General features: G+C 46.5%; 1 protein-coding gene across 3 annotated transcripts; it reads right to left on the bottom strand.

Annotated features, from left to right (window-relative positions):
- Positions 1–306: 306 nt before the first annotated feature.
- Positions 307–26,970, bottom strand: clcn1b (chloride channel, voltage-sensitive 1b). 3 transcript variants are annotated; one of them, XM_035406609.1, is made up of 23 exons: positions 26,851–26,970; positions 18,499–18,721; positions 18,060–18,191; positions 16,686–16,814; positions 13,895–14,028; positions 13,478–13,555; positions 11,710–11,788; positions 11,238–11,363; positions 10,444–10,528; positions 10,182–10,283; positions 9,784–9,868; positions 9,526–9,681; positions 8,970–9,039; positions 7,456–7,566; positions 6,686–6,899; positions 6,141–6,274; positions 4,606–4,790; positions 4,285–4,366; positions 3,331–3,410; positions 2,250–2,294; positions 2,023–2,127; positions 1,654–1,740; positions 307–1,339 (listed from the first exon to the last, which is right to left on the bottom strand). In XM_035406609.1, the coding sequence occupies exons 3-23, from the start codon at positions 18,109–18,111 to the stop codon at positions 956–958; spliced, it is 2,523 nt and encodes an 840-aa protein (XP_035262500.1). In that variant the 5' UTR covers positions 18,112–18,191; positions 18,499–18,721; positions 26,851–26,970; the 3' UTR covers positions 307–955. The 3 variants fall into 3 exon arrangements, with proteins under 3 accessions (XP_035262500.1, XP_035262486.1, XP_035262492.1); XM_035406595.1 differs by lacking the exon at positions 26,851–26,970 and adding an exon at positions 26,662–26,815; XM_035406601.1 differs by lacking the exon at positions 26,851–26,970 and adding an exon at positions 26,662–26,815 and having other exon boundaries at positions 7,456–7,560.
- Between the last annotated feature and the right edge of the window lie 934 nt (positions 26,971–27,904).

The raw sequence follows: 27,904 nt of genomic DNA, 5'->3' as shown, positions 1-27,904 counted from the left end.
CATTTTATTTTGTTGTTGAATAACTTTGAACTAAGTAACCGAAAAAAAATTTCAGCGTTGTTCAGCATGTAAACAATAGAGGATGCCATTCTATATCCTTCTTTCAAACGGACACACAGATATCAATGCATTCACATAATACCACTCCCCAGATATTATGTTACTCTTCATTGTAAAAAGTCCATATTGAATAATCAACCAAGGCTTCCTGGTCTGTGTGCAAGAGAACAGAGAATTGCCCAACAGTACATCACACAGACAAGCGATAAATTATCTTTCTGGCCACAGGGAAATAAATGAAACAACTGTAGATAAATGCAATTTTTTATTATATTTAATAAGAATATCAATAATTTTAAGCATCAATATGAATGATCATGACTGTTGTAATCATTATTCCAAAACAATTAAATACATTCATTAGTAAACATACAGTGAATAATCTGTAAGATGAAGACTTGATCAGTAATTTGAATCACGACCTGATTCCATTTTCATACATTTATGTGAATTACTGTGAAACATGTACGGACAGACAAACACTGATTAACATTGCATATTAATCAACAGACAGACAGACTTCAGACAGGCAGAAAGATGCACAGATCAATACTGTTGATGTAAGAAAGGAAGAAAGAGGACTTTCTTCCATTCTTTTGCAGGTTTAAAGACATAGCGATGAAACCTGAGAAACTGAAAGAGCAAAGGGGAAGTCACTGTCAGAGCAAGATGATCTTCCAGACTACATTTCCCAGAAGCACTGGTGGCACATTTATTCTTCCCTCTAAGTGTTTCAAAGTGCATTGAGCGACTCGCCTAGGTCCAAACTAAACTGTTCTACCCAGAGAGTACCTCTGTGTGAATTTCCCGCCTCCGCAGCAAAAGGGTGATGGGAAAAGCAGTCCTTAAAAAAAAGAAAAAGAAATCCCATACAAAAAGTCCACTCTTACTTTATTCAAAGAGGCTCTTCCTCACTTTCCCTCTCACCATCCCTCTCTTGTTCCAGCACAGGATGGAGGGTTGAGAGCGCTATGGATGACGGTGAAGGAGGCGGGAACCCCGCCCCCCCCCTGCTGTTGCTGCCATTACTGCTGCTATTGCTACTACTGCAAGCCGTTCCTCCGCTACTGCTAGCAGAATCATTCCCCCCAGCCTCTTCCGGTATTGGCCTCTCTGCCCCCTCAATCCACATCTCTTTGTCTCTGTTTGGAGAGGAGGGAGTGGAGGGGGTCGGCTGGGGGGTCGGCTTCGTCGATTTTCGGCTGGCATCCCGAAAGCTGGCCAGAGGGGGGCGAAGGCGTACCCCACTGCGGGTTGAGCCCTCGATGGCCTTTTGCAACTGAGAGGAAGAGAGAGGGAACGAAAGAAACGCATCACTGGGATGCATTTCAACTAAAGCCGAATAACACTGACATTAATGACAACTGAAATAACATTAATTAGAAATTTTCTCATGCAAGTCTAGAATTCAGACATTATAATGGAGTGCAAAAACGACAGAATAGAAGGCATATAATTAGAGCTGGTTAGAAATAAAAAAAAGGAGACACAGTAAGAGCGAGAGAGAGAGTGAGAGAAAGAGGAGAGAGAGACAGAGGCAGAGAAAGAGAGAGCAAGGGGGGGGGGGGTTTCATATTAGTCAGTGTTCTTTACCTCCTTTAGTGCCACAACTCCCACCAGTTTCCCGATGCTGGTGACATAGGCATGACTGAGGCCCAGTAATGAGAACAGCGTGTGGGTCTGGGAGAGAAAGAGAGAGGGTGTCAAAGAGGAGGCCTATGAACACACACACACACCCCAGGCTAACAGAAAGTAAAGCAAAGACTTCATTCCCACGCATGATATCCATCCATCAAAGCTCTTCCTCAGTACACTGTGTGTCTCTCTCCACAGTTGTGCATCAAACAGCTCTTCGAAATTTTGGGACAAGGGCCAACATAAAAGCGAGCCAGAAACCGTGCAGAAAAATGACTGCGGTCATTAATTAGGAGATTTTACCGCACAGGTTCAGTCACTTCTCACCTTGTGCAGCGAGGTTCTCTCCACCAGCTGGAAGGGGGACGGATCTACACGTATTTCATCAATGTGGATTTGTTCATCCAGCTCCACCTCCTCCCAAGCTTTGATCTGTGTCAACCAAGCAGAGAGCACATCACCGACCTGCATCAGCCAATCAGATCCACAGGTTTGCACAGATAATACAAATGGAAAAATGTATCCAGGTTTCTCACAACTATTTAGGCAGTTACCTCCTCTGGTGTCATCGTATCTGTAAGGGGAGCGGGTGTGGCCTCCTGAACAGGGAGACAGGGAGGGGGGAGAATGAAGTTAAACAGTGACAGAGTACAAAACTCCCTTTATAACGAAGAGGTGATAATTAACTGAATTTTCATCACTAACATTTGTGCATATCAACATATGTGATACTGCTTTACATTTACACATATTTTATTTTATGTCATATAAAAATTAGGCAAATGAGTGTAATTAGTATTACACTACCATCATAGTTGTGGTCCACAGTTGTTCATATTTAAATAAAGATTACTGTAGATGTATTTTGAAACAGAAATCAAAAAATAATCTAAATATATAAAAATAGGAATCAGGTGAAGTCTGGGACAGACATCTTACTCTGTTGTGCTTCTGAAGAGAGAAAATGCATGTATAATTTTTTACAGTGTGACAATTGCTAGTATTGCAAATGATCACCATGTGGCTGCATTGAAATTTAAACTGGATTTATTTGTTTTGAGAAAGCTTAATGTTGGAAACCTGCAAACAACAGGATGGATTGACCATGTTGCTGCATTTACTATTGTGGTAATGTAGAAGCGTTTTTGCACCATCTGGTGGAGTTAAGCAGCAACTACAACTGCAGTACAAGTCATACTCACATTCCTCTACGTGTTTCGAAGTGCATCGAGTGACTCAACTACGTCCAAACTAAACTGTTCTACCCAGAGAGTACCTCTGTGTGAATTTCCTGCCTCTGCAGCAAAAGGATGATGGGAAAAGTAAAGTCCTTACAAATCCCATACAAAAAGTCCACTCTTACTTTATTCAAAGAGGCTCTTCCTCACTTTCCCTCTCACCATCCCTCTCTTGTTCCAGCACAGGATGGAGGGTTGAGAGCGCTATGGATGAAGGCGACAAAGGTGGGAACCTCGCCCCCCCACCCTGCTGTTGCTGCCATTACTGCTGCTATTGCTACTACTGCAAGCCGTTCCTCCACTACTGCTCGCAGAATCATTCCCCCCAGCCTCTTCCAGCTCCTCCAGGAGTCAGAGATCGTTCTTGTGGCAGCACACTGAATGGAACTCTGCCTACCTTTTCTTCTTTCCGCCTGTCTTTGGAGGAGGAGAACAGGCCCTGCAGAGTTCTCCTTACTGCCTGCAAGGTCCGTTTGTCTGTGAGGCAAGGGGATGGGTGGCTTTAGTGGTCAGACGGGTAATTATTTCTTAGTTCACCTTCCCTTAAACATATATTACATGCAAGGATGTGCCTGTGTATTATATATTAAAACTGCAGATCCAGAAATATCGATGTCTAATAGTTTCTACGACCCCCCAAGCACACCCACATGCCAACAGCGAGCAGAGACAGCACTTGAAACACACCCACCCAGTCCTCATGGCAACACGCTGCCTGTAAGTGCTGGAACACAGATTATTTTACCAACACACATAGAAAATAAACAAATAAATAAATAAATAACACAAGGGGGCGTGGATTCATGCTGTCATACCTAGAACCAAAAATCAAAATAAACAATGTTATGAAAGACAAAACAAAATGTATGGCTAAATATACAGCGGTGACACATGGTGATTTGCAAAAAAAATTCAAAATTAAAAAAGGCTGTTTTTATAATAGTGCATTCACATTGTATTTTGGCATTTAGGAGACGCTCTTATCCAGAACACAGACCACATTTTCACATACAATCTATATATACAACTGGAATCTTTTTTAACTGAAGCAACTGAGGTCAAGTACTTTGCACAAGAGCATAATAGTAGCGCCATAACTGCAAACTGTACCCACAACCTTTGAGCTACAAACCCACTTCCCTAACCACTATACCACACTGCTGCCCAATAGCGCATGAAATGTACAGCCATTTGTGCAACCACCCTATGCTTTTCCCCTGAGATTTTTGAGTATCCCTGTGCTACTATGCATTTATTTATTTTATTTTATTTTATTTTTTTAGCATTTTTCTGTTGTCTCACAGATGTAGACTGAGACTACACGGCCTTCACGCTAATGCACTCAGCTCACCAGATGTCGCGTGATTGGTGGACAGTTCCGGGGGTTTTGGCACTGGGAGGGGCCCATTTCGCTCATCTTGCAATGGCACAGTCTGGAAAAAAAAAAATGTAATTAAAGCAACGACAAACCTAAATCATTCCCCAAAGACTCACCCTCTTGGACAAAAATAATACTCCCTGCACTGACAAATGAACCTTTTTTTTTTTTAATTTTTTTTTTACATATCCTAAGTAGATGAAAGCGTAGTAATTATTATAATGTTGAAAGTGTTATGCATTGTGAATTATTTCCATTATGTCATGTGTGAGCTAACACCTGTTCCTGACAAACCTTGTCTCCGCTTTCTTCTCCTTCCTCATCCACAAAGGCAAAGGATTCCCAGCTGGCCTTTGAACCCAGGCCCTGACCTTGAAAAGCCTGACTCTGGCTGAGGATCCGCCTCTCTGCTGAAAGCCACCAATCATAGACAGCCTGAAGCTCAGACCTCTCGATGGAGCCCAGCAGAATCATTGACTCTGAAGACAAATGCGAGAATAAAAGATGTAAACAAAGGAAAACAGAAAATGAACCTTGAAGGATATCACAGTTGCTTATGGCATAAGCTCCTTATATATATAGTTGAGTAAATAAATTGAGGTAGTGGACCAGTTAATCTCAGTATTGGGCAAACCCTCCAGTCCAAAAGAATTGACCTGTCCAGAACCATTAAATCATATCCCATGGTAACCGCTCTACAGACACAGAGTGACCCGACAGGCTTTTACCTACAAAGTGAAAATGTCAGCGTTCAATAGCTTCCCCTCTGTCTCTGTGAAATCCCATTTGCAGAGCCATCGCAGAGGTGCAAAGAGAATGAGCAACACACACACACACGGTGTGAGGAAAATTATTTTTCACCCGCGCTGATTTAACTTCACCAAAGATTTATGTGAAGAGAAAAAAAAGAAAATCTGAAAGAGGGGACTCAATACCGCTTTTGACATTGCAGCTGGGTTCCAGGTACGCTACTCTAGATCAATTCAGGACATGAAAAATCCATTTCATGCATGCAAAATAATTCGAAATAAGAATTTGATTCAAGCTGTCAAAAAAAAAAAAAACTCCAATGAAAATCTGATCCAATGGAAACAAAGGATAAGAGAAAGGCACCCGACATTACCCCTGTAGCCCGGCGTCGCCGTGGTTTCACTGGCCTAATAGAAAACAGATCAATTCAACAAAAAGCTATTGACCCGATCTCGGGAATGACTCAGGCTTTTTCGCACCATTCTCATTTGCATTGGCACATGACTGGTAAAACGAACGGCTCCAACTGACGAGAACTGGACACCCAGTCCATCACAAGCAGAGCCCTCCAAGTTTCAAAGGACAACTCCCACCCGATGCACTTGTCATTCCAAATGCTGCCTTCGGTGAACAGACTCAAGGAGCTAACACCCCAGAGAACTGTGACAAAAACCAGTTCGTCCGTTCAGCCTTATCAGTCCTAAGCAAGGGTCTGTTGAACTAGTGCTGCATACATGCCATACTGCATACAGTCAATGCGCTGGTGCTATGGGTTTGTCCACATCTGTTTTTACAAATTACACAAATTATTTTACAAGCCAAAGTCATTATTATGTACAAGCCAGAGGTTAGAAGGAAAACTTACATTTTGAGTAAATTTACCAGAAACTACCAGAGGTTTTCTAGTCTATTCCATCTATATTGAATTTACATGTATTTATTTTGCAGAGCTCTTTGTCAGCGTGACCAACAACATACCATAAAATGGCCGTTCTTTGCACCAAGAAGGTCTTAGTCATCCCACAAACAGGATGAAACGGTCTGTTTTAACGGGTTTGTGGTAGAAGCTGAGTTCTTACCCTTTGAGTCGACCAGTGGGATAGTTTTGAGGGTGGTGGATCGCAGTAGGTGATTCAGCTCTCTGTAAGTGGACTGTGTCGAAAGAAACTTCAATTTCTTCACCATGATGTCCTCCACAAATATATTGTATTTACTGTGTGGGGGAGAGAGGTGTTATGTCAGAGGACCACAATGGAAATAAGCTCGCTGGCTATCTTGTGTTTCTATCCTGTACAATTTTTTTAAAAAGCTGTTTGCAATGCAGTCTTATAAAATCTTGTATTTAAATTGTCAAATTAATTAATTAATTCATTCATGGGGAGCGATCAATACTGTATATCCACAGTTACTGAGTAACTAATAATAATAGTGCTCAACCCAAACACGGCCATGATGAAATCTGACCCACGGAACGGTGGGTAAATGAGAGGCCAGTGAAACTGGCTCGATGTAGAGCTCAACTTCCTTTTGACCGATTTTCGTTCAGACTCAACCTCCTCATTTATTATTCATGAAACAGAAAGGCCTCCGAGCCAAAATGGCATCTGCTTCCTGTCCCCTGTACCTGATGTGGCCAAATCCCAGCTCCGGGAGGTACGGCAGCTTCTTGACCTGAATGATGGAGTCGTAGAGCGAGGGCTGCAGCCCCTGGGCCACCATATTGGCCAGGATCACCGCCACCATCATGGGCAGGATGTGCGAGATCTGCCCCGTCAGCTCAAAGCAGATCACCGCCGTGGAAACGGTGTGGGTCACGGCACCAGTCAGGGCCGCTGCCCCTGAGAGAGGGGGAGGGGGAGAGGGAGGGAGGGAGAAAGGGAGGGAGAGGGAGAGAGAAAGAGAGAGAGGGAAGGAGAGAGAGAGAGAGAGAGAGAAGGAGGGAGGGTGGGGGGGGAGAGAGAGAGCGAGGGAGAGGAGAGAGATGGGGGAGAGAGGGGGGAGAGAGAGAGTGAGTGAGTGAGAAAGAGAGATGAAGGGAGAGAGAGGGAGTGGAGAGATGAAAAGAAGGATGATGAGAGGAAGCACATATTACAGGCAAGGGGAGTGAGACAGAAGTGATGGATGAGAGTGAGAGAGGTATTGGAGAAATAGGTGATTGATGGAAGGAGGTCATGTAGTTTAGATAAATAAAGATAAGGTGGGGAAAAGGAGAGGAGAAGAGATTAATTAAATGCATAAGAATATAAGCAATTAAAGGAGAATACAGAGGGACAGGCGAAATAAACGCACAGAGAATGGCGTTTGCACATGAATCAAACTGAAGTGAACTGGAATTACAAAAAAAAAAGCTCATACAGTCATACAGAGAACACAGCAATAGAGAGAGAGACTGACCGATGACAGCATACCCTCCCGGCAAGATGCGGTACACGATTCCATCAAAGAGAATCCCGTTGGGAAAAAGGGTAGCCATGATCTCCCCCACCAGCCTCCCGAACGCTGCTCCTAATGGAGAGAGGAGGGGGGAGGGGCAGCAGGACCATGAGCACACACTCCGTTCTTATGATTTGTATCATTATTTACGGCATCTTGGATTTTGAGCGACTGATGATTAGCGCTTATTTGTGCTAATTATAATGATCATTTTTAGCCTTCTTCCCCCCCCCCCCCAATATGGAATATCCCATGGTGTTCACAGGCCCATTGAAGTACTGCCATGTCATTAAATGAGGAGTGAGGCACTGACAGGGCATTTACATTCCTCCAGTGGCCCCCGGGCGAGCGGGGCAGTCAGCGTGTCAGAGACGCGCGCTTCCTTAGTGACCGCCACAGGAAGCCGGCGGGTGCCCCGTCGGACCGGAAGCGGCTCTGCCGTGACGAGACAGCCGCGGCTATCAGGACCGCTGACCGAATCCGCCCTGTCCCGGCGGCCGGTTCGGGCCCGACGCGTGGGGCCGCCGGCCGCGGTCAGGGTTACTCCCAAGGTCACGCATCGGCGCAGGTGTGGGGGGGGGGGGGGGGGGGGGGGTGCCCCATCCCCCCAAAACTACCCTCGCACTGAGCCGCCGCTTTAGCAGGGCGCGCCACTTGGCAGCACCGACCGAGTATCCGTTTACACGGATGCCGGAGGAGGGGCGGAGCGGGACCGGCGGGGACGGGAATCACTTCACATTCCCGCCCCGGCCGCCTCCCACCCCAGCCCCCGCTGCCTGGAACAGCTGAGTCACCCAATCCCACCGGTCTGGGGTTACCAAGCCTCTCCTCAAGCACAGCCAGCCAGATCCAGGTATTTGATGTGTCACACCTAGAGCACACCCGATACTGAACTAATCATGCCCCTGATCTCCTGCGTCAGGTGCGCTTGAGATGGGACACGTCGCATGCCTGGAGCCGCCTGGGGGGCACCGAGGGGAGGCTGGGGAACCCCTGCCGCAGATTTAAATGCTGAGGGTTACACACCACGTTATTCTGCCACTGCTTTGCCACAACTTCTTTTAATTAAACCTTTATTTAACCGGGAAGTCTCTCGAGATATTATATTTATTTTACAAAGGAGACCTGGCCAAGGCAGCAGCAGCAATAAGAAAAAAATGTGCAATGAATAAAACACAGAGCACAAACAAAACAATAACAAAGAGTAACAGTTCCGAAATAAGAAGCTGAAATACAACCACAACACAGTATATCACGCAGGGAAAGGCAGCCTTGTCTACTGAAAGCAATTACATTCCTCCTTACAAGTTTCCGGGATGATATGCTTTAAATCCCAAATCCAGGGCAGTGTCTCCAGCTTAATGCTTTCCCCTAGGTCATTCCGAGCCCAAGGTGCGTAGCGGAAAAAAAAAGGGGGCAGCTTTGCCGAAACCACACCGCAAATCCGTTTCCCGCAGGAGGCGTGCGGCACTCACCCAGGATGAAGACAGGCATGAAGGCCCCTGAAGGGATGGGCATCGTGGTGGAAATGGCTGACATCCAGAACTGAAAGAGGAAGCGGGAGGACTACATCACCGACATGCAACACTTTCCGAAAAGTTTTAGCACTTTCCAAAGTAGGCTCCAGCCTGAAAATACAGGTGAGAAAAGTTCAATCTTTTATGAAATAAAATTAAATCAAAACACTGGCAACAACCCAGTGGTTTCTGGAATTGAATGGTTATAAAAACAGATGAGACTTAGTCTGTCAGTAGTGGGTTTTTGTTTTTCAATTTCTACATTTTTTAAAAACATTATATTGTATTTTTTAAAACTCTTGCATTGTAAAATGTAACTTCTTCATTTTTGTTCTGGAAAGCACTGCTCTATGCTCTATATAAATAAAATGTAGAAGTGAATACTCTCCATGGCTGGGCTTTGCTGGCTTTTGCTATTTGAATGATGTGTGTCTAATATGTGACATACTGTACAGTTTCCCAGCTGTGTAGGATCAAGTACAGAGTTAGACTGAGAGCATTTAGGGGGTAGCACCTTCATGACGAAGAAGAGGAGCAGGATGACGAAGACACTGACGCGGGGGTGCAGCCAGGCAGACGAGCGGCCAAGGCCGACCGGGGTAGGGGTACCCCAGATTTTGGTCCAGGTGTAATTGTCAAAAAGGGAGTTGATGCACTCCCTGGGCATCAACTGTGTGAAACAAAGGGTTAACACCGCAATCAGTGAACACCAGTGGGGCCTTTCAGATCTCGCCCCACAAACGAAACTGCGAAAACTGGAACGAACTCTGACCTCTCCAGCCATGAACTGTCCGAATCCAGGGGGGAAGGTGAAAGTTGCAATGACTAATGTCACGGCGCCTGGATAGATCAACCGGCTGGAGGAAATAGAATTTTTTTTTTTTAAATTCACATCACGAGTTACAAAAGCAAATAACCATGGCAACAACAACAATAACAGTGGGATAGCATAACGAAGCAGAACTGAAACGCAATGCAGACGGTAATAACGCCTACGAGGGGAAAGGCCATTTCAGTCGCAGCGTAGGTCAGCCGGAGCGTTAGTCACATAGTTACTGTTACAGTTACTGTTCCTGTCAGTGCAGAAAACCCCACTCTGAGGGCTCAGCAGACCGTGAGCCCGCCCTGACAACCGTAGGCCCCGCCCCTCGCCCCGTCCTTTCTGCTCACTGTTTGGTCAGGAAGCGGGTGAGTGCGTTCTGTCTCCTCATGACCAGAACCACCTGACGATTCAGATAGACGAAGAAGGCTCCCAGGAAACCACATGATATGCTGGGAGGGGGAAGGGGGGGGGGGGGGGGAGAAGGGGGGTAGAGAGAGCGAAAATTATAAAATTACACAGAGGAAGTGGCGCAGCGTCCATGTACAACTGACATGACTGCAACCTGAAAGCTCCACACAGCTGCTCTCACGTACTCTCTCGCTCTCTCACCCAATGATGGCGAACGCCGGCAGCTCCTGGAGGTCGAAGGGAAACTCCATCCGGAAGTTTGTTCGGAAGAGAGCGGTGATGGTGACTGAGGGGGAGAGCGGGAGATTGGACAACATTCACAATGTAATAAACCAAATTAGCAAGAAACTGTAATATCATATTCATATTGACATATTGACAAATGTCCTACTAAGCCCTATATTAACTAATGATACTGTCACTCATTAATATGAAAATGTCCTACTAAGCCCTATATTAATGAATGACACTGTCTCCTTGGTTTACTAGTATGACTATGATTACAGATTACACTTTTCTCCCAATGGGAATTGTAATCTGTGCTTAGGCACCACTGTAATGGCAGTCACACCCACTCGAAGAGTACAGCACCTGAACCACTCTCCTGATTCCCCGCAATAATACTACAAGCAAATGGTGCACGACTGGAAAAGTAAAAGTCACTGGAACAAAGACCTCTCCCTCATGACAACAAAGCCGTGCAGGGAGGCTAGGGGGCGCTAGTGCAACGGTAAATCCTAGGAGAATTACACACACCTTACCCCAGCTGCACACAGTCAAGTATGCCCCACCACTGTGGACTCCCAGTCACAGTCAGCTACTTAAAGAGCCCAGACTTAAAGCAGTCATGTCTAAGCTGTACATCTCAGTCTGCATTCAAGTGGTTTTACAGCAGGCCCAAACGGAACCCCTCCATATTTACAGTTTTCAACAGCACTGACTTGAATCTCCAGTTAAATTTTGTAAATGTAGGCGCGGCATATATGTATCCTTACCAGCATCTTTGTTCCACACTGATAGTACTCTGAATATGAAGGCACTGAAAGTTGCAGCAAAATAGCCCCTCCAATAATTCCTCACAGCGAAGTAGGTTGATGTGACTTCAATACTGAACAGCACCCCTAGTGGAGAAAGAGGGAAAACGCATTTCACTGATGAGCCTGCAACACAGGTAACAGCACAATCATAATAAGCATAATAAGATATTAATGAAACTGTGCATTATAAAAGCAAAAGGAGTAAGAGCTATAAGTTGTAAAAACATACTATTTAGAGAGGGGTAAAGGAAGTGGGGACAGTGGTGACAGGAAAATTAAGTAGGTTATCCACAGACCTTGACTTAATGCTTTTGTAAAAATCAAGAGACACTTTTTAATGCTGAGGCAGCATCTGTGAATCGCCATGGAGACAGAGATAAAGAGAAGGGGAGGAGGGAAAGAGGACAGTTTTTTTGTTTTTTATTTTTACCTCCGAGAGGAGTGCCAAAACAGCAGCCCACCCCCACAGCACAGCCCACTGTGAGAATGTCTGTATAGCCATAGGGGTTCTACTGACACACCGAGAGAGAGAGAGGGAGAGGGGGGAAAGAGGGAATGAGGAAGGAGAAGTAGAGGAAAGGACAATGAGTGGAAGGTAAAAAGGAAGAGGGGGTGAGAGAGAGTGAGAGAGAGAGGGAGAAAGAGAGGGATGGTGGTAACAAGAGGGAAGGATGTGAGGAAAAAGAGGGAGAGAAGGGGGAAAGAAAAGGAGAATGTGAATTAAAAATGCACAGAGCAGTGTTGTAAAGCAAAGCACAGAATTGTGTAGGGGAGAACAAAACTGAAGCGAATCAGAAAAAAAATAAAGAATGGTAAAAAAAGACAGTGCAGCTCATTTCTGCGTAGCACAAAACAAAGCACAGCCTCAAGTAGTAAACTCCAAAAGAAGGCGGAAAGGATAGTACAAAAACACTCCCATCTCCTGCCACGCCTGGTACACGAGGCAAGGTGCATGTTGGGAGGTGGAGTTCTGACTTGCCTCCCACAGGGGCAGCGAAACAGGTGGCCACTCCCACTGCACACGCACAAACCAACAGGTCCTGATTGTGGGCGCTATTCTGGGGCGGAGTTCAGAGACAGGTGGAGGAACAAAGAGACAGAGACAGATGGGGGCGGGGTGGGGGCGGGGTGGGGGGGGGGGGTTATTGTTAATATGCATGCCAGACATTATTATCACAAGCTATTAATACAGTGAGGGACAGCCAGTGTCAACATGTGAGCCAAGGCATGAGTAAGGGAACTGGGGAAAGGAATTTACAAACACAGGGATCCTGCATGACAGACATGGAGACCGACACTAACAACGATAACGATTATAATTATCAACCCCAGGGGATTCCAGTGTAGCTCAAAGAAAAAAAAACACTCCTTTTCTTTTTTTATGTTTTGAGAATCTTACTGTTTATGCACAGACATCAAGTATCCTGAGTTTTTTTTATTTTATTTTACCTATCATTACTGTTAATGCTGAATCCTAATTACCTTTCAAATCAATATGTGCACTATGTTTACTATCTGTTACAAGTTTACTTCCTGTTATTTAAAATGTTTTGGAAAACATGTGTCAGAAATATCTTCTGGTTCAGATTCAGAACTGCAAAATTATTTAATGCACACTTCCACAGACACAGCAAGCCAAAATGTCTGCACCTATCGTAGCTGCAGCACTGCAAAACCTAAAATTAATATTTTAGTCTTATATTTGGACTTAAAATTTCTTATATTTATATATATATATGTATAATTTTTTTGTTTGTTAAATAAGACAAAAATATTGTTAATGAGGTAAGACAGTTGGACAAATTTCAAGATTTGCCAATGGGGCAAGAATATTTCGCTTGTCAAGCACACAGCAACTTAAAACAAGCTGATATTCCCCACTTGATAAATAAAAACAAAAGATTTTAAGTCTCATTACAAGACTAAAATACTTGTGAAGACTTTTGCAGCGAGTTGGGCCAGAGTGCAGTTTCAGCTTGGTTTGTTAGAAAGGCATCCATAATTGATTTACCAAGAGTGATACCTTTGACAACAAAAAAAAAGTACATCAAAAAATGCCCCTATATAAATTATTATCATTATTTCATTGATGGTAAGATGATGTATGTAGAATTTCTTTACAATGGAGAACCTATCTCCCTTAATACCGCGATGCATGATGGAAATTATACTTTTTTTTTTGTCAGGCCTCTGCTTACCTCATAGACACCACAGAAGATGGACATGATTTTGCTCAGCACGGCTGCGCAGATACTGGCAATGTGCACAAAGGGACCCTGGGAGGAGAGAGGAAGGAGGGAAGAGAAATGGGGGAGGAACGAACAGAAAGGGGTGATGGGGATGAGGAAGGGATGCATCCGTCAAATTATAGGTATAAAACAGTATAGGTTATAATAGACTATTGTAAAACAGCATAGTAATAGACAATTATAGGTACAGAAATGTCCAGGAAGAACACTGAGAAAGGAAATACAATACAATAATACAATACAATACAATACAATACAATATAATATAATATAATATAATATAATATAATATAATATAACAGCTTGCTTCTCACTCCCCAGTGAAGGGGTCAGACAGACAGATGAGAGAGAAGTGAAGAGATCCACCTCCTTGCCCACTGGCATCCCACTGCCCAGGCCAGCAGTCAGGCCAACGACTTTGGCCACAAAGGCCTTCAGGGTCAGATATTCCTTCAGCACAACGCCCCTGAGGATGGTCTTCAGTTCGGGAATACCAGAGCCTGTAAGAATAGAGCGGGTGAGGGAGGGAAAGCGCGAGAGAGAGAGAGAGAGAGAGAGAGAGAGAGAGAGAAAGAGAGAGAGAGACAGAGACAGAGAGATAAAAGAAAGCATGAGAGTAAGAGAGAGACAGACAACAGACAGACACAGACAGACAGGCAGGCAGGCAGCCAGCCAGCCAGGCAGACAGACAGACAGACAGAGCAGGGGAGTTTGGCATAATTCCATGGTGTGTATACCACACACGGATAGTGTATTGATGGAGACACTGGAGAGAGGATTGAGTTCAGCTGCATTCCATACAACTGAGGATCAATACCCTATTGGACACAAACTGCAGCAGCTGAATGGCCTGGACACTCCAGTACATCCCTAACACCGCTCAGATCTCAGCCAGACTTAGATGTCCAAACAACACCATCTTAGTGGGATTACCCCTGACTCCATTCCCACCCCCGCTCCCATTTTTCTAACTGCAGGTGACAGAGGACTATGTCATCCGCAAATCCTTCCATCTCGCTTACATAGAAAAATGTTCAGTGTTAAATCAGCTCTCACAGAGAAAATACGGTCCCTATTGCACTCATACAGACTCTGTTTGAGTTGAATTAACACTGGACATTTTACTCTGCACCGTTCTCTCCACCAGCACATCTTCCCACATCCTAATCCTCCTTCAGACCCCTCTCCATCTCGAACCCCTAACATCCCACCACCCTGCTGCCTGTTCTCTGTTTCCTGTCCCACCCCTCCCTTCAATCCATTTCACAAAGGACATTCCTTCCATCGCCTCTTTTTTTTATTAACTGCTCTCGTTAAACCGGCATGGTCCCCACCACTCTGGAGAGGGGCCCGTGCCACTCCTCTCCTAAAAATATATTCTCCCTTCACAACATCAGGGGTGTCTGGCCCTTGCACACTCCAGAGGCTACACGGCTACATGTGCAAGCCCTCGTAATCTCTTTTCTGGGCGAGTGCAAGGCCTTGCTGACCAGCCTGCCGGCCCGTGCTATCAGGCCACTGCAGCTGGCCCAGACTTCCGCCCCCCCACCTGGTCTTCCACCTGTCAAAAGTCACGCACACCGTGGCTGCTTTTAAACACACTTCTCTGGCTCCTGGTGGCCGCACACGCTCAGTTCAAATCTCCCACGCTGGCGTACCAAGCTGTGAACGGCGCTGCCCCTTCCTATCGTCAGCGAGTAGACCACACACTCACACCAGATCGCTCTGATCCAGCATCCTCCCACTAGCTGGCTGTCACCAGACAGGCACCTGACAGGCACTGCTTGCAGGCCCAGCTCATTGTTGCTCTGGTCCCCTGATAATGGAATGACCTTCCTCAATCGATCAGGATGGCAGATTCACTGGCTATCTTCTGAAAATGCCTGAACCTTCTCTGACTACACCTCGATGTTCCTGTTTAATTAATAAAAAACAAACCCTCCTCTCCCTTTATCTCGTACACTCTCTCAGAAAAAAAGGTACCATTCAGTACCTAGAATGGTACAATCGCTTGTCACTGTGGCAGTACCCCTTGAAGGTACAGAACACTACCTTTACCAGAAAAAAAGGTACCATTCAGTACCTAGAAAGGTAGGCTTGTACCTAGTACCTTTAGAGGTACAGTTTTGTACTTGTACAGAATTTGTACCCATGTGTACCTTTATTTCTGAGAGTGTAGGTCTTCAGGCATGCACCTTGACCAGGCCCGATTTGGAAAATTCAGTTTCAGAAAGTAAAAGTCCCACTCAGTATTTTGTTCCAGTCACCTGGATTTGCTAATTAGCATAATTCTTCAGCTAGGAAGTGGAACTGATAAGTGAAATCAACTGGCTGAGATCACAGGTGGAAGAAACACGGCAGGACTTTTACTTTCTGACCCCTGGACCATCCACCATTGACGGCGGAACTTACATGACTGTTACTACGTTATCTTTAGCTCTTGTGGTATTTACCATTTGAAGTGCACTTTCGTAAGCCTCTTTGTCTAAAGGTGTCTGCAAAATGACAAAAATGCAAATTGCAATCGAAAGTTATACAAGCAAGGAGTCTAGCCTCTGAGTGACATGGGAAGCCGTCCATCATCTGCACTGTAAAGTGGCTTTATCGCTATCATATGAAGCCTTTAAGCAGTTCTTATTGACAGAGAAGGGCATTGTGAGGAGGACGCCCATCATTCACCAGAGTACAGCGAACACTTCTCTCTGCACAAAGTATCCTCTGTTTGTTTGGTTCCCCCCTACTCTGACAGCAGAGAGACTGGAAAACTGGACAAGACAGCTGAGGTTCACAGAATGTGAAGACAAATTTTAACTCTCTCAAGGCAACTACTTTTCACTGCGTCTTTTAGTTAAATGCATTTTTTTTTTGTAGCTGGGTACTGACATCTACCCAGCTAGCTGATAATGTGACATATCAAACAAGCTAGCTAGCCCAGTTTCCCCATGCAGAAAACCAAGGAGTTGGCTCACTGCATGCAGCTAATTAAAGTAGCATCAGGAGCAGAGGAACAGTGAGGGAGAGGGGACCAGACCAGAGACAAGACAGAGGCCATCACAGCCAGTCACAGCCAGTCACAGCAGTCACAGCCGGTACACAGCCAGTCATATCCAGTCACAGCCAGTCACAGCAGTCACAGCCAGTCACAGGCGGTACACACCGATGGACTGTGGGGCGACCAAGTGGCAGAACAGGGAGGCAAACATGATGAGCACCATGGGGTAGGTGACCCAGGCCAGGTACTGCAGCAGGACATTACCCTTCAGCTCACCATACATCCACTTATACACTGAGAGAGAGAGAGAGGGAGGGCGAGAGGGGGGAGGGAGGGGAGAGAGAGAGAGAGAGAGAGAGAGAGAGAGAGAGAGGGAAGGGGGGGGAGACAGATGGGGGAGAGGGGGGAGAGAGGAGAGCAGTTAACACTGGGACAGACTGTACTCCATATAAAGAGAAATAATTCTGACATCCAGATGACTGAGGAGGGGTGACACTGGTATACTAGTTGCTCTGTAAAGTTGTGAGTTTACTGAAGATAAAGGAGACTGATGCAGCAGACACACAGCATTCACACAACATGCTTGACCGAAATCTGGCAATGGCATGAAATACATAGAAATTATGAAAAAAGGAAATATGTCCTTTTAAGTTTTTGTTAACATGCCACATGTAAACACTAATATTCCGTGCAGTCAAGTACATTTATGTCTTGGTATTTTGGGTATCATCTCCATGTTTCCAATGGCAACCAGATTGCTCCAGCTTGTAATTCATTTGCCTACTGAGTCTCTCCATAGCTTCTCCAGCAGAACACATATAGAGGTAATTGGTGGTGGTTAAGCAGTGATTCATGCAGACAGACCAGTCATCATGAGCCTGGTGCAGTCCAACAAATGATCACACTAACCGAATGCATTCAACTGGATCATTTCGGCAATGGAAGAAGCAACACCTGAAAACCTTCCCCAGAGAGAAAACCATATGCGCAGCAACACCGGTGCACTGTACACTAATGGATGACTCATTTCACAGAACATATTTTTCACATATCCCTGACAGAAGGCTGAGCTAGGTAATTGATTATATTTAATGTGCTAATATTTTCTTCTTTTTTCTACTGTGTCACTAACCCCTTGTTAACTTTTATCATTCATTTTTTTCTTCAGGAAAATATGGCTAGAAAGCCTCTCATAATTTGTATGATATATAATTACCAATCATTAAGACGTAAAATTAATCGAAATATTTTTGGATTCATTTAGATTCATTTAGAGTTATTCAGCTTAAAGAGAAGTGCCAGGAAACATTGCTTGTGAAAAATAATTGGTTTGAGTTTAACAGAATTTATTACTAGCCTTGGCAGAAAATTCATTGCAAATCAATTGCTCAACAGCTGGCTTCATGAGAAGGCCGAACTGCCATCTTGTCAACGGGGGGCTGAATTACAGGCCACAAAACCAGGTTACTGAAAATGCATCACACTTTAACGCCATTCCCAAATAAGGAGCGGCAGCTGGAATTATGGGTATTGTAGTACCTTGCAGACTCTTGGCACTAGCGTAGTCCATGCTCCAGCTGACCAATGCCATGGTAAGACCCAGCAGCACAAGGAAGACCCAGTCCTCTCCCAGCTTTGTCACAATGTACTTCTGTACCCGTGCAACACAGTCTACACAGCAAAACAGAACTCATGTAATGTAAATCCAACACAATCATGTCCAATACCCACGAAACCAGGTGAGATCAGTTAACAGTGTAATCACCTGATTTATTTTATCAATTAAGTTAAAAACAGAAACCAGTAGACCCTGAAGCTCTGCAGTACCAGGGCTGTGGACCGACAATCTAGATTTACCTGGCTAAATAATAATAATAATAATAATAATAATGGCAATAAGAACATGGCACAGAACATTCTATCCCCTAATTCCAGGACTGCCACTAGATTCCGTATTCCTCTCTTCCTCGTTCCCCACCTCGGCATTTGGAGTACGAGCGGGGCTTCTTCACTGAAGAGGCGTGGCCATGTCCCGAGGCGGAGACGCCCGTTTCTAGGCCGGCGGCGTGGTGGTGCTGGCCCTGGGCGTGCCTCGCTGCCGACGCGTCCCCCGCATGCTTCCTCCACTGCCGCTCGGTCAGGAGTCGCGCGGCTTCTCTCCGGGCAAAACTCCCCAGCTGCTCTCTGTACTCTCCATATAGCTTCGGCGGGCAGGTGAAAGGTAAGATATTTTACCCACAATTCTTTATTCATAACATTCGTGGTGATAAGTACTAAATTATATGATATCTTAATATGACTTTCAATATGATTTCAGAGGGAAGTTCATTTTGACTTCAATTTACAGAAACATTATATCAGCATAAAAATGTGCAGCATCAGCAGACTGTGATGTTATCACAAAAACCTGTACCATCATTACTTCCCTGTGTTTCAGGTCTCTGGAGCTGAAAAAGAAACTGCCAAAGGCTTTTGACAATATTTTACCAGAACACAGTGTGTTTCGTTGATTTACAGAAAATCACCCTCATGAATTTTTGAGATCCGCCAATCTATCGCAGGGCACACACACCATTCACTCACCATTCACTCGCACACTTATACCTATGGGCAATTTAGAGTCTCCAATTAGACTACCTGCATGTCTTTGGATTGTGGGAGGAAACCGGAGTACCCGGAGGAAACCCTCGCGGACACGGGGAGAACATGCAAACTCCATACAGAAAGTCCCCGAGCCAAGATTCAAACCCACAACCTTCTTGCTGTGAGTGCTACCCACTGCACCACTGTGCCACTTAGGCTCAGATTCAAGGTGGTTAAATAAGAATTTTGATGTATAGCTTGGTATCTACATTTCATTACGGGGTGAGATATCTAGTGTCTTGCATTAAAGAAAGTTGAAAGTAGGAATAGTGAACTCTCTTGGAATAGTTGGAATAGTGAGACTATATGACATCAAAATGAGACAGCTAAATGTAGCAGGTTGTTCTCTCTCTCTTGTACTTGGAGTGCAGGTACTGATCAATGCCATAACTGCCCAGTCAATGTAAAATGTAATATTAATCTCTGTAAAGGTCCACACGGACTATGTTGTCAGACATTTTCTTTTAAAATCTTGTAATGTTCTGTGTCCGGTCTGCTTTGTACACATAAAACATTAAAGCTGCCAAGTTCTGCTGTACCTCTTCTAAAAGGCCATCTTTTTTTTAAAAACTGAATGAGGCGGTCTTATTCCTGTTATGAAATAAGAATGAGTTGCTCACATTGAAATGTGACTTTACGCCCACAGACACTGCTACATTTGTTTGCGCATATTCTTGCACTTCGATGGTGAAAAAGAACAAGACGCAATTTGAGAAGGGGTTAAGGCATGCCTCAGAAACCATTAGCATAACACTGAAGAATCGGAAGTATCCCATTTGGATTTCGACTGCAATGCGGTGCCTTGTGCCAGGCATGTGACAGACAAGGTATCCTGAATCATACTCGATCATCAGCCACCTTGAAATAGAAACACAGAGTTTACAATTTCTCTGGCGGCATTTTCACACGTTTGCCATGTCAAGCCATGCTTCTGAACGATTCTGAAGGCTATACAGGACACAGTATGCATCACATGCAATAAAAATGAAATCGGGGGGCAGAACATGTGTTGTCATATCCATAAAAAACAGTTTTTGCTTCCCCCCCCCATCACACAGGAAATTTCACCTGGCTTGGTTACATCAGTCCCGAGCCAAGCGAGAGAAGGAGGAGGATGAAAGAGAAAGAGAGAAAGAGAGAGAGAGAGAGAGAGTGAGCAAGCAGTAAAGTGTGGGCGTGCGAGACGGGGAGACACACAACAGGAACCCGCGCAGACAGAAATAGACGAAACGGAGCGAGGGGATGGGAAAAATCCGCTGAGCGGAAGCCTGAGGTGTGGACGCATAGCTATCTCCACGTTCCTGGGACCCCGAGATGGATGCGGGCCAACCGGCCGGTGAGGAGTCCGGGGCAGGGAACATTCCACACCTCCCAACGTAGCCCGCCGCACGGCTAGCGGCCCCAACGCCACCGGGGGGGGCGAGGGAACCGCTCGTGCTCGATGCTCAGCAAAGCACGTCCCAAATATCACGAATGTAAAGATGAAACCTGCCAAATGGCTTCCTGGACGTATGCGACACCAACGCCGGGAACGAAGGAACTATCTCTGTAATCAGAATCTTAAGTGTTGCTTAAATTGTAACCCATAAACACAATTTTACAATCTGTATTTTTAAAACAAATGCGATCTTTTTGGCCCCACGTCTCACCTCAGTTGAACCACTCGAATGATTCCCATGAGTAACGGATGCAAGTGAGCGAGATATAAATATAGATAAATAACTTGGGCTCGGGTTTAATGCAGAAATGCTAATGTCATTAGTCCGGTTCTCTCTCGGCCCGCAATTCTCATTAGCGCAGACACTGCTGCAGCTCCTGCTATTTTTTCTCGACCTCTGTCACCACTAATATCAGACTGTTTTAAATGACAACCCAGCAGATGCACCTGGTCTGCGTTTGTCTTTCACTCCGGCATCAATCACTGCTGTAGCCAGACATTAATGGTATAGTAGCCGACGCAAAACAATTATGACTGGTACTACAACTATCGTGATTTACGACAACATATGTACAAATACTTGTGAGAGCTGCACATATGACATCGACTCCTCAAATCAATCAAGTAACAACACCAACCTGTTCTCTGGCAGTTCTCTTGGGCATGATGAATATTGGGACGCCTCTACCTCCCTGACACAGTCTCCCCATGTCTCTGACTTTTGTACATGGACCACATTACACATTAACAATACTGAGCCATCGATCAAAGAGAAGGAGAGAGGGAGGGGGGATCAGTATTAGACAGCTGAGAATGATAAATTAGAAGAAGATGAAGATGAGAGTGGGAAAGTGTTAGTGAAGTCTACCAGAGGCACAAACACTAATGAGCAACACAGCACAGAAGAAGGAGTGATTAAAGAGTGCATTGCTAACCTACAGGACGTTAGCAACATTTCAGGAAGTGGTTGATACAATGGGATAAGTGATAGGACCAGTTGATGCCGGTTTGCAAGACCAAGACACTACATACGTCTGGATATGTGACACATCACATATGAATGATACAGAGGCTGAAATAACCCTATAAAACCACAACAAATTAACTGTGGCTGTGGAGTTATTAAGCCACTACAGTTGTATGACAGCTGTCACGGCAGAAATTAGGGCAGCCTTCAGGATTAAAATACTTGGTACTAAATTATTCAGACCATCTATTTTGTACATCACAGGAGTATGTGATTTAGTACATCATTTCTAACATGCAATAAAAAAAATTATCAATTTGCAATTCCATGCCATTTTCTGGCCAGATTTGCTTCAACGCCTGAATGGAAACAGCCTTTGACAAAAACAAAACAGACAATGAGGAGAGGTGTGGCGCAGAGCAGTTTGAACACAATGACACGCAGGGCTGGACAGTGCAGCACAGATCAAAAACTGTGTTTCGGTTTGATGAGCTAAGCAATATGTCATCCTTCCATAAGTCACCAATACATGGGCCAGAGGGAGTGGGGACAGAGAGAGAGAGAAGGACAGAGGAGGAGAGAGAGATCGTGAGAAACCCACTGCTTACGTCAGTCATTCATTATTTATTGTTTAGTAGGACAGTCCTCCCCCCACTCTATCACTCTCTGTTTGCCGAACAGTCACTGGACCGCACTGTCTATGGATATCCAGATTCCTGGCCTTCCAGACCTGACCCCCAAACTCCTGCTCAGTTAATACAGCTGGAATCACTAGGTGCCAAATAACCTGTTAATGGTGTGAAAAGGTGGGAAATGCACTCGGTTATTGGATGAATAAACAATGTGTCCCGTTGTAGTAGTTACTGAGATGGAGGGTGCAAGAGAGAGAGAGGGGGGGAAGAGAGAGTTGCCAGCAAATGCACACAGTGAAGGGCAGAGTGACTTTGAGAGTTAATTAAAAAAATAATAATGACAAATTCCTTGGTCCCTGTGTATGACTGTGTGTGTGTGTGTGTGTGTGTGTGTGTGTGTGTGCATGGAATCGGCGCATGTGATTTTGTGCGTCTGTCAGTATTCACAATATAGCACTGTCCTCCACCAGAGGATAATGATAAAATCTGACCCAGTCACTGACGGACACATGGAGAGCTTAGACATTCAGCAGCACAAACAAGCATGCACACACACACACACACACACACAGAAACACACACACACACATCACATAATCGCACAAAGGTATTACTCCCAAAACAATTTGTCACATACTTTATCAATACGCTAGTCAACAAACAAGCACATCCAACATCCAGCATCGGTTACTTTCAAAAATTATTCAAGTGGTTTGCATGGGTTCCAAGTTGCTTGAGGTACAGTACAACTAGAATTACAGCTTCCAATATCGGTCACAGTGAAAATCGCCTCAACTGTGTTCTGATGTTATCGATCCCACTAACCACCCCAAGTCTCATGTCAATCGTACATGTCTTACCAGAATCTGATCTAAATTGAGGACGGTTTCAAACGTGTTGATGCGTTCTCTCATCCTCCTCTTCTGCTGTGCCTCTGCACGCGGCCTCTTCCCTCCTTCCCTTTTCGCTCTCTGTCTTTCTCGGACTCCTTATATCTCCCCAAATCTCTCCTTTTCTCCTCCAAAAAGTCTAATTACACCGACCGTTCCTGCCTCTTTCCTGAAGAGGGGAGGGCAATAGAGCGTGTTCACCATGACCGGCCGAACTGGCCACTAAGGTGAGAGAACACTTCGCCCGTAAGACAAGGGGAGGGGGGGGGGGGGAAAGTTCATACAGACACTTTGGGTTGACAATAGCTTGTCAACAGCTCTTAATTCAGCAAATTCATCCTGAGCCTGTCAGCGTTAGCCCGGCTAACAGGCCGGTCGTTCGTTCTGTGGGTTTTCATAAGCCGGCTCTCCCTATTGGACAACCCCGATGCACGGCAGCATCCGTCAGTGTGTGTGTACCGGGGCTATGTATAGCCGCGCAGCGTTGATATCCTGTAGCATCAGTCCGTCGGCAGAGCGCTGCTCTCGCGGCTGAGATCGCCCGCAGGCGTTCATATTTCTCCGGGCAGTATTTCCGGCTGCAGTGTTCATGTCACTCCCTCCCCGGTTCCCACGGTGCCGTTCGGCACTAGCATTTCCCCCCTCCCTTCGTTCCGTGACCCCTAGGGTGCGTTCAGCTCACTCTCTCACTCCTTCCCGACACGTCCTGTCCCTCCAAATCCTCTGATCCCTCCCCCATCCCACACACACACACCCCCATCCCAATACCCCGCACCTCTCTCCCCGAAACTTTCTCTCTCTCTCTCCCCTGTCTACCTCTCCTCCCCCTGCACACCCCCCTCCGTCCCTGTAACTCTACTCTGGTTTATATTTAGCTTCGGTGTGACCCAATGTTCACTGACACACTTCTCCGCACACCTCTCGCTCTGTTTATCTCTCAATTCCTCATCCCATCTGTCCGTGGGGTCTTGTCGTTTACGTCTCTGAACCAGGGGCCTTTCGTTTGTTCCCAAAGGGCCGGTGCGCCAGGGACGCTCTAAAACTGCAGGACCCACAAGCCAACGCTCACCTTTAACCCCCGTCTGCAGCCAATGAAACTGAGCTTACATTTGAGCAACAACACTCAAATTAGATTCAAATAAACATAAATTAATCTCTCCCATTGGACAGGCCTCTTCCAGCCTGGACTTTCCTACAGGCATCAAACATTCAAATATATCCAATTTAAGGTTTGTAAATTAAAATAAAAAATTTTTTTAATTGTATTAAAATTTTTAAAAAACGTAATTCACATGTATGAAACCAGTCATTTTACTCTGGTGGTTAACCCAGTACCTATTGGTCCAGAGCGATTTTGATCACCGCAACACAGATCAGCCCTCTGACTCCGACGCGCGCGGCAGGTCGGTCTCTGTTCTGGTCTGTCTGTCAGCACCGGTCTTACGCCAGGGGCCACAGTCCCCCCCAGGGCCCGGTCAGGGGTCAATTACAGCTGTGTGATCCGTAATTGATATAATTGATTATTTAAGCCGGGCTACAGGGCCGGGCCGAATGTTCCGCAAGGTGTCGGGGGGGGGGGGGGGGGGCACGTGGCAAACGCACACTTGGAGTCCCGCTGCTTCGCCCCCTCACTACGCGCGGTGCTTGATATCACTCTTTTCAATGGCCTCAGCAGGTTTGCAATTAGAACTCGGGGGGGGGGGGGGGGGGGGGGAGTGTTGATACTAATTTCTAATTATAACTGACCCATGGTCTATTTCAGCATCTCTTCATTGTTTGTCTTTTATATCGAGGCTCTTTTTTCACCGCTGCGCCGGGAGGTTTTCTGTTCTCTCTCCCTGTGAGGATTACAACGCCGTTCCCTCGACCGAGCGTCCCTCCCGCCACCGTCTCTGCTTCCCCTGCCAGAGAGAGGGTCTGTCACTGTCAGAGTGACTCAGCCCCCCCTCCCCCTCAAACCACCCCACCAACCCCCCCCTCAAACCACCCCCCCCACACCCCACACCCTCTCTTTCTGACAGATGCACAATGCTTGTGTTATAGTTCTTGTTATTCCTTCACTTCTCGTTCTCATAGACCAGGGCTGCCCAGCCCTGTTCCTAGAACTCCACCGTCCCGCAGGTTTTCACTTGAACTCTCAGAAAGCGCACGTCATGCAACGGCGAGAGATTTCTTGGAGCTGCTAATTAGTAGAATCACGTGTGCCGAACAAGCGTTCTAAATAAAAGCCTACGGTTCGTTAGATCTCCAGGAAACAGGGCTTGGCTGTCCGGTCGTAGCCGGATCACCGGCGAATGGGGAAGCAGTGACTGTTTATCTCTCGTCCTGAGAAGACGGAACCTGGCTCAAACAACGCAGCAAAACGTACCCGGCGAACGTTCGCACACACAAAAGTCTTTCTAAGCAATAAAGGCCTCAGGACATTTCTGCATGTGTTTATGGCTGCCCCCAGGCCACTGCAAGTAAACGACAGAACGAAAGTAATGCCCTGCCACGATAAATTCTACTTACGAGAGGGAAAGAAGGGGAGCAAAATAGGTCTCACAGAGAGCTTAATTGGAAATGCGCAGGTTTTCCATTCCGACTCCGGCTGAGGTCTTAATTACACGTTTGGACCCACAGACCAGGAAAGAACACGGAGCACCTGTGGCGCCCGGTCTCCAGCGACCGGTTGAGACGTGTCTGAAAGTCCCCCAGGACCAGGATGCCTCGGAACTGAACACGGGCAATTTAATTACATAACCATATGGGCAAGTGTCAGGCCAGACGTAAAACAGGAGCAGGACGATGCAGCCCGCACTGGAAACGCATTTACACCAACGTAAAAAACCGAATCAATTCTCACGTGGGATTTGGAATACGGTTCACTCGCACGGCAAGCCAAGAGAGACAAACGTATTTGTTAGCTTCGATCTGGTCTCGTCTGTACACGGACACACGTTCACACGCACCGGAGACGCACAGATTAAGGACTTCTCAAGACCGCGAATGACAGACCGTACGCTGACAGGAAGACGGGTCAAGCAACTGGACGGAAACCCAGGTCTGGTATAAGCAACAAGATCTACAAATATCTCCAAATGGGCCTGGAGGACGCCTGAAGAACGGCCCTTCGGAAACCGTCGCGCAGGTAGAGAGAGGAGTCTGGAGAGACCGGCAGTAAGATGGAGCTTAACTTCTAACTGACAATGGAGGGACCGAGAAACTAAAAAGTAAAAAAAAAAAAAAAACTTCTGATGTACATTACCGTCAGGCAAGAAGTAGCACCACGGGCAGGAGGGATTAAAAGCGCACGGAGCAGCAGTGCTGAGCGGAGTTAGACGCAGAGGCAGAGGAGAGGGGATACAGAGGGCACACCGCACACCGCACGGCGTTACCGTGCGGTATTTATTTTCACAAAGCCGGCGAGAGACCAGCACTGCTCGCTGCGGGAGCCAGACGGACGGGGGGGGGGAGGAAGAGGGAGAGAAAGTAACAGCCGGGAGAGAGAGAGAGAGAGAGAGAGAGAGACAGAGGGAGACAGAGACAGGAGGGAAGAGACAGGCGGAAGGGACGAGGGGCAGATACTGACCAGGGTCTGGTGGTATCTCAGAGCCTTCCTTTGCGACGCATCTGCAGCCATTGACACGCTGTCACTGACCCAAAAATAAACCCGCTGGCTGTCTCAGCATTTCCACCCGGCGCGGGCGCAGCGCGCGCCGCGCTCACGCTCTGACTGGCCCCCGCCGCCGCCGCCGCGAGCCCCCCGCTCTGCACCCACCTCCGCAGCCCGCCCGCCGATCTCACCGCTGCCAGGCGGAGGGTCCCCCCGCTGCAAAGGCGCTGGCGACGAGGCTGCCCCCAACGCACTGGTTTCCTTTATTAGAACTGCAGCTCATCGTTCTAGCTGGCTCACATTATCAACACCAACACCAACACCACCCCCTACCCCCACCCCCCCCGTTGCCCCTGGCAACACGCTAAGACCTTGATCACCCTTTACATTTTTGTGCGGTGGTGCGGGTGGGAGGTTAAAGGGGGTGGGGGGTCCACCCTGAGGGTGGTCCCTGCAAATGTGGTTGGGGAGGGGTTGGGTGTCCTCCTGCAGGGACTGGTCCACACAACACCTCACCGCTCCTTTTGACATCTGCTACTGATGCAGAGAAGTTCCTGACCCCTTGGCATGGATCTCATTAACTGTCATTTCTGGGGTCCAGACCTCCCATTTACTCAGGCCCATTGCTGCTGCATGACATTTTAGAATTTTTTTTGCCACTACAATTTCTCTTCATTACATTTTCGTGGCAGTTTACAAAAAAAAAAAAAAAAACTTGTTCAGTGCCTCTTGCTCCCACTCAGAGTCGCCTGCAGTGAACGAGCCTCTGATGCTAGAGAAAGAAACATGTGAGAACCCCGACTGCCTCGGTTACGGTGGCAAAAGCACACGCCGAACCCCCCTCTCCCCACAGACCTGGAGGACTCTGTAGGCCGAGCTGGGTGACAGACCTGCGCCGTGCTCGATAAACCCCTGCCACTTTGGAGCGAGTGTTGGGAGGAGAAGGCCGGCAGCAGCCAAACGGGCCACGTTCAGCACTCAGCCTGCGGTTTCTGTGCTCAGCAGCGTGTGAGGGACACCAACACCACACCGCACTCACGCAAAGCGCTAACCGCACTCACACCGCACTCACGCAAAGCGCTAACCGCACTCACGCAAAGCGCTAACCGCACTCACACCGCCCTCACGCAAAGCGCTAACCGCACTCACACCGCCCTCACGCAAAGGGCTAACCGCACTCACGCAAAGCGCTAACCGCACTCACACCGCCCTCACGCAA

Source organism: Anguilla anguilla, chromosome 1, assembly GCF_013347855.1.
Source record: "Anguilla anguilla isolate fAngAng1 chromosome 1, fAngAng1.pri, whole genome shotgun sequence".
NCBI classification, from domain to species: Eukaryota; Metazoa; Chordata; class Actinopteri; order Anguilliformes; family Anguillidae; genus Anguilla; species Anguilla anguilla.
This window is presented reverse-complemented; position numbering and strand designations above follow the sequence as displayed.